We start from the raw sequence: 7449 nt of genomic DNA on the forward strand, positions 1-7449 counted from the left end.
AAAGAAAATGCTTCACCTGGGGTTCAAGGAAATTGAAAGGGAAACAGGGTGTAAACAGGCTGGCTGGTCTTCATTCTGTCTAAGCATCCTGAGAGGGATTCAGGTTGGTACTAGAAACCCACCTGATCTCCCCTTGCATGTGGAGATGCCTGTTTCTGAAAGGATAAATGTTCTGTACAGGCTGTACCTGCTGGCTGGACTGCAAGGGGCTGATGGAGACAAGGGGAGCATTTGGGGACTGAGACCTGTCTGCATGTCCCACCTATGCCCAGGTTCCCCCAGAATGTCACCTCCTCATTCTCACACTCAGGGTTTGAATCCAGCTCCCAAGAAGGCTGCAGACACAAGTGAGTTTGAACATGCTTTTATTGATGGCCAGAAGCAGAGCTGGAGCAGCAATGGGAGGAAGGGACTGCAAGGGGAAGCTGGGTGTACTTGGGAGCTGCATTTGTAGCTTGCCACGGAGACTCCTTAGTGCCACAGCTGTGCCTGCACCACAGGGGCTTCTCTGACTCCACTCGAGCTGCCCCTGGGAGCTTCTGAGCACCAGCAGGTGTTGGATGCATTGTGGAGAAGGGGCAATGAGCATTTTAGTCAGAGAATGGAAAGCAAGAATTGCCTTGCGTGAAAACTTCTTTAGCTGCTTACGGATCCAGGGCTCAAAGTATGAGATCCTGGTGAATACCTCAGGGGAGAGACGGCCACCACATCCATGAGAAACAATGCCATGAGCCTTCTCATTGCAGACTAATGGGCCACCAGAATCACCCTGTGCCATGAAAGGAGTGAGAGGGGTCAGACATGCCACAGCTCAGCTCTCCCTGCCGTAAGCAGCAAGTTTCCTCTTCCCTCCCTCCAGGGGATGAACCTCCTCTTGCAAGCACCTCCCTCCCTCCAGACCCAGCTCCCAGCGTTTGTAGCTGCCTCACTACTCCTCTAAGCCACCCATGAAAGAATTCGGGCCTGGAGGCTCTCAGAGATTCAAAAACTCTAAAAGAACATTGACTTCAGACATGGGGAAATAGCTAAGCCATCTGAGCAAGGATATCACAAGGAATTTACACCCCAAAGCACTGGTCAGGCTGGGTAGAACATCCCCAGGTAAGTAAAAAAGCAACTGTTGCTGATAGTTGGAAAATGCACCCCAATTCAGGGAGCACAGCAGCTTCAGAGCTTCTGTGAGGACCCTCAGCTCATCATTCTGAAGGTCCTGGTTCATTCTGGGTGTCCTTTTGCTTTCACCCGGGAACTAAGCTGAATTTCCATTGCCAGCCTCCTCCCAAGCTTGCAGCCCAAAACAACACTTACCTTGGAAGTTACATTTTCACTGTTTTCATCACCAACACAGATCATAGACTGACGCTGGTAGTCTCCTGGAAAGCTGCTCACAGACTTCCTCATTTTGCACCTCAGTTCACCTCCCTCAAGACATCACTCATCACCCTCTTCTTAGATGTCCATCCCCAGCCAGACACCGTGCATAAATCTCCTACTCTCACACGTTCATTTTTCTTGGCAATGGAGATACATCGCACATTCTCATTGATCTCAGCATTTTCCTCCAGCTGTCAGGCAGAGAGAACACGGGGTTAGAGCAGCAAAGGATTAGGAGCAAGTCAGAGTTTGGGAGGTGAGCAGGGGGAGATCCCTCAGGCAGGAAGATCTGTTGGGCCATACCTTCAGTAGCACAATGTCATTTTTCCGACATTCAGGGAATATTTAGGATGGATGACCCATTTTGCAGCACGGATCTTCTGCCAGGCTCTCTTCTTCCTCCTTATGTTGTGGGCTCCCAGAATCACAGTGACCGTCACTCTGCCTGCCAGGAAACACCAACACATCCCAGCTGCATTGACAGGAACAGCCCCAGGGCAGGTGGCTGAGGGAGGTGGTGTTTGAGAAACCCCCCCAGAGCAGCTCTCAGCAAGTTCTCCTCTCTCACCTGGGCTCCTTCCAGAGCCCAGCTGAGGATCCCTCACCCCACACTGACACAGGTGGCAGCTGCCCCGTGCTGAGCACAAAGGGAAGCAGGGCAGGGGAGACACTGGAGCCCTTCTCCAGCAGCAGCAGCAGCTCTAAGCCATGGGAGGAACCATGACCCTGGAGACCCCTGTGAGCATTCCTGTCCCCAAGGACACTCAGCCCCAGTCAGGCAGACAATTCCTGCACTCACAGAGGAGAGCTCAGCTCCAGAGATCCCTGCTCTGCCTCAAGAGACACGGGGTACTGTTTCAGCCCAGAGCAGGGCTGTGACCTCTGGGACAATGTGAGACTGGAAAAAATCACCTGTGCAAGAACAATGGAGTCTTACCCTTTTTTATGCAAACAGTGAGCTGCTGAGAGCACTGCGTCTGGGCGAATCAGGAACCCTCCACACTTAGTAGTTTCTGAGCCACTTTCAATTTCTAAAAAAGCCATGTAGGGTCTGGAGTGGGCATCAGCTTCCGTTCCACCAATGATCCTTCCTGCAACAGAGATGGGAAATGTTAATATGAATGTCAAATACAAATGTTAATTTATTTATTTAATTAATGCTGCTGTTTCCTGTCAAGTTTGGGGCTGCATGAAAGGAAAGGCTCATCCTCTAATGCCAGGTGCCAATGATCCCAACATCTCTCCTTCCTGGGACTGTCCAAGGCAATGGGGCTGCCCAAAGGAGAGAAAGACAAGCAGCACTGACTGGGGTCTGACCAGCCCTGGCTCTGGATGACTCAAATGCCATCAAGGGCACAGCTCTAGTGCCTCTAATGCCTCATTGGCTTCAGGCACAGGCTGAGCTGGGAGATGAGAGGAGAGAGGAAAGTGGGAGAGCAGAGACAGGAGAGAAGGTGAGGCAGGAGCCTTGCCTGAGACTGACTGCTCAGAGTCCATCTGTGCCCTTGCATCTTCCTGCCCAAGGCCCATCTCTGTGTACTCACCAGCCCCAGCCCAGGGCAGAAGGACAAAAGTATTTGTGAGCAGAAGGAGCAGCAGCATCTCCCACCACTGTCCTGAAGAGACAAAGCAGTAGCTGTGGCCAGGCAGGAGACAGGTACAGAATGGCAGGTCCAGAACCTCTATATATGTCATGTGGAGCTGACACAGGAAACCTCAGCCTGCCTCTAGCTGTGTCATTTACTGCTTTTGGTCTCACAACCCCCAAACTGTGGCTTGGTGAGGGGCTCATGTCACGTTCTCTGCGCTTTTGTCACGATCTTCTCAAAAAGCTGGAGAGATCTGGGCTGGTTCAGAGCACCCACAGTGCACAGGGAGAGGAAAGAGGTGTCTGGTACGTGTATATCCCATCAGAGACCTTTGGAGAGAGCCTCTGGGACCCTGCATGAAGGGTGCTTCCACCTGGATTTTTTTTTCCTTTTGTTTTTTGTTTCCCCTTGACCTCTGATAGCAATAGGGAGAGCTGGCCAGGGTCAGGCAAAGTTCCTGTTTTTTATCAGAGGGGCTGACTGCCATCAGAGATGTCCTTGGGAAATCAGAAACCACCAGTCATGGTCACTAAGGACAAGGCCAGTGGAGCCCCATCACCTCAGCCCTGGTGTTCATGGGGATCTGACAAGTCCATGGTGATGAGCAAGTCTGAGGTGCAGCTGGGGAGTCATTCTGTGAGCCCAGTCCAGTCCAGCAGGTGCTCTGGGCAGGTGCAGGGCTGGCTGAGACACAGCTGGAGCTCAGGTGAGGACCAGGCTCATGGTGTCCCCATGAGAAGGGAGCAGCCCTGCCTGGGCCCTCTCTCAGTCCTCCCTGGCATCTCTGGTTCAGTGTTACAGCCTGGAAGGGACTCAGCCCCTGTTTCCATGAGGCCTCCTTTGGCCATGAGCCAATGAAACCTCCAGGATCTGCGGCTTTCCCGCTCTAGGCTATGTTTACATGTGTCCCCCAGAGCCCTCCTAGCTGGCCCGACAGTCCCTCCCTGGATTCCATCCCCTCTTGCGTTAACGCCACTGTTTTTCTCTTTTGCGCACTCTCTGCCACTGCCCCCTCTTTGAGCCGCGTGGCTTCGCCTGTGTTCTGCCGGCACCTGCATGGGGCAGCTCTTTGCAGCCAGCACCGCTCTCTGCCGCGAGAAAGAAGAACACCCACGGGGTGATAAGTCCCCGATCTTGGCCTTATCACCGAGCGATGCAGGACAGTCCGGATAGCTCAGTCCCTGTGGGAGACAGAGTGCCCGGATACCCACTCAGCTCGCAGCCGCCGCAGGCTGCCCTGAGCAAGCTCAGTGATTGCAGCTCTTTAGTGATTCTCAGCTCTCTCAGGATTTCAGCTCTTTGCTGCCTTGCTAGGGCGCCTTTGGCTGAGGCAGAAGCAGAGGCGAGAGAGGAGAAGGAGAGGTCCTGGTGGTTCCACAGCGATGCTTTATTGGGGAGTCTGCGAAGGGTTCCAGCGACAGCTCTTCTTCTGCCGAATGGGCTAAACCAGCCCCTTTTTATAGGGTATAGGGGGACCCAAACCTGTCCAATGGTAAGGGTTAGGGAAAAGCGACCTATGAGGTTACAGAGATAAGCATTGGGGCGAGGGGTAGAAGACAGGAGCTTATTTTGCTGTCTCATCATGACTCAGCAGTTGCTGCTGTTAAGTCTCAATCCTCCATGGAGCTCTCCTAAGCTCCATGGCGTGTGCCACAGTGTGGCATCCGCTGCCCCGCTCCTGCCCTGGGAGAGATCGCTGCCGCTGCCCACGGCTGTTGTGTCCCTGCCCCGCTTCGGCGCTGCTCCTGCCGCGGGAAGGAGCAGCTCCTGTGCCGCGCTGCCGATGCCACGCGGCGCCACCCCGGGCACCGCTCCTGCTTGGGAAAGAACTGAAGCAGCTCGAAGAAGCGAGAAAGAGTCCTTCCTTTTTTCCTTTGCACTGATGCTTCGGGCTTGGATCCACATTTATCGGATGCCTCTGGTGGTTTAGGACCCCAGCCAGTGGCTGAACCGCGATCCTGGCTGCCAGCAGCAGAGGCAGGGCACGGCCACTCCTGGCACGTGTGCCAATCAGCCCCCACGACCAGGACACAGTGTCAGTCACCTCCTCATTCTCACACTCAGGGTTTGAATCCAGCTCCCAAGAAGGCTGCAGACACAAGTGAGTTTGAACATGCTTTTATTGATGGCCAGAAGCAGAGCTGGAGCAGCAGTGGGAGGAAGGGAGCAATGGGAAGCTGGGTGTACTTGGGAGCTGCATTTGTAGCTTGCCACGGAGACTCAGTGCCAAAGCTGTGCCTGCACCACAGGGGCTTCTCTGACTCCACTTCAGCTGCCCCTGGGAGCTTCTGAGCACCAGCAGGTGTTGGATGCATTGTGGAGAAGGGGCAATGAGCATTTTAGTCAGAGGATGGAGAGCCAGGAATATCTTGGAGTGAAAATTTCTGCAGCTCCTTACGGATCCAGGGCTCAAAATACGCGATCCTGGTGAATACCTCAGGGAAGAGGTTTTGGTCACGTGCATGAGAAACAATGCCATGAGCCTTCTTATTGCAGACTAATGGGCCACCAGAATCACCCTGTGCCATGAAAGGAGTGAGAGGGGTCAGACATGCCACAGCTCAGCTCTCCCTGCCTTAAGCAGCAAGTTTCCTCTTCCCTCCCTCCAGGGGATGAACCTCCTCTTCCAAGCACCTCCCTCCCTCCCTCCAGACCCAGCTCCCAGCGTTTGTAGCTGCCTCACTACTCCTCTAAGCCACCCATGAAGCAATTCAGGCCTGGAGGCTCTCGGAGTTTCAAAAACTCTAAAAGAACATTGACTTCAGACATGGGGAAATAGCTAAGCCATCTGAGCAAGAATATTACAAGGAATTGACACCCCAAAGCACTGGTCAGGCTGGGTAGAACATCCCCAGGTAAGTAAAAAAGCAACTGTTGCTGATAGTTGGAAAATGCACCCCAATTCGGGGAGCACATCAGCTTCAGAGCTTCTGTGAGGACCCTCAGCTCATCATTCTGAAGGTCCTGGTTCATTGGGGTGTCCTTTTGCTTTCACCGGGAACTCAGCTGAATTTCCATTGCCAACCTCTCCCAAGCTTGCAGCCCAAAACAACACTTACCTTGTAAGTTGATTTTTTATGGTTTTCATCACCAACACAGATCATAGACTGACGCTGGTAGTTAGGGAAAAGCTGCTGACAGATTTTCTTCTCTTGCACCTCCAGTTTCACTTCTCTCATCACGTTAGTCTTGTTTCCTGTCACAGATGTCCAGCCCCAACCAGACACCGTGCATAAAGCTCCTTCTCTCAAACGTTCATTTCTCCTGGGGATGGAGATAAACTGCACATTCTTATTGATCCTGGCCCTTGGCTTCAGCTGTCAGGCAGAGAGAACACGGGGTTAGAACCAGCAAAGGATTAGGAGCAAGTCAGAGTTTGGGGAGGTGAGCAGGGGGAGATCCCTCAGGCAGGAAGGATCTGTTGGGCCATACCTTCAGCAGCACAATGTCATTTTTGAAGTCATCAGGGGAATATTCAGGATGGATTACCCATTGTCCCACACGGATCTTTTGCTGGCTTCGTTCTCGTTTGTTTATATTGTGGGCCCCCAGAATCACAGTGACCCTCACTGTCCTCCCTTTTTTATGCACACAGTGAGCTGCTGAGAGCACTGCGTCTGGGCGAATCAGGAACCCGCCACAGTAACTGGGTGCTGAGCCACTTTGAATTTTTAAATAAGCCATGTAGGGTCTGGAGTGGGCATCAGCTTCCTTTCCACCAATGATCCTTTCTGGAAGAGAGATGGGAAATGTTAATATGAATGTTAAATATAAATGTTAATTTATTTATTTAATTAATGCTGCTGTTTCCTGTCAAGTTTGGGGCTGCATGAAAGGAAAGGCTCATCCTCCAAATCCAGGTGCCAGTGATCCCAAAATTCTCCTTCCTGGGACTGTCCAAGGCAATGGGGCTGCCCAAAGGAGAGAAAGACAAGCAGCACTGACTGGGGTCTGACCAGCCCTGGCTCTGGATGACTCAAATGCCATCAAGGGCACAGCTCTAGTGCTTCTAATGCCTCATTGGCTTCAGGCACAGGCTGAGCTGGGAGATGAGAGGAGAGAGGAAAGTGGGAGAGCAGAGACAGGAGAGAAGGTGAGGCAGGAGCCTTGCCTGAGACTGACTGCTCAGAGTCCATCTGTGCCCTTGCATCTTCCTGCCCAAGGCCCATCTCTGTGTACTCACCAGCCCCAGCCCAGGGCAGAAGGACAAAAGCATTTGTGAGCAGAAGGAGCAGCAGCATCTCCCACCACTGTCCTGATGAGACAAAGCAGTAGCTGTGGCCAGGCAGGAGACAGGTACAGAATGGCAGGTCCAGAACCTGTATATATGTCATGTGGAGCTGACACAGGAAACCTCAGCCTGCCTCTAGCTGTGTCATTTACTGCTTTTGTTCTCACAACCCCAAACTGTGGCTTGGTGAGGGGTTCATGTCACGTTCTCTGCGCTTTTGTCACGATCTTCTCAAAAAGCTGGAGAGATCTGGGC

The 7449-nt window shown here is 52.7% G+C and overlaps 1 protein-coding gene and 1 pseudogene across 1 annotated transcript; both read right to left on the reverse strand.

The window, feature by feature from the left end:
- Positions 1–12: 12 nt before the first annotated feature.
- On the reverse strand, positions 13–2976 carry LOC118696493 (cathepsin G-like; annotated as a pseudogene).
- A 2326-nt stretch (positions 2977–5302) lies between these two features.
- Positions 5303–7204, reverse strand: LOC118696495 (cathepsin G-like). Its single transcript, XM_054517437.1, has 4 exons — positions 7143–7204; positions 6396–6690; positions 6023–6280; positions 5303–5482 (listed from the first exon to the last, which is right to left on the reverse strand). Exons 1-4 carry the CDS (start codon positions 7202–7204, stop codon positions 5303–5305), a joined length of 795 nt encoding a protein of 264 aa, XP_054373412.1.
- Positions 7205–7449: the final 245 nt, after the last annotated feature.

This window comes from Molothrus ater, chromosome 27 (assembly GCF_012460135.2).
Source record: "Molothrus ater isolate BHLD 08-10-18 breed brown headed cowbird chromosome 27, BPBGC_Mater_1.1, whole genome shotgun sequence".
Classification (NCBI taxonomy): Eukaryota; Metazoa; Chordata; class Aves; order Passeriformes; family Icteridae; genus Molothrus; species Molothrus ater.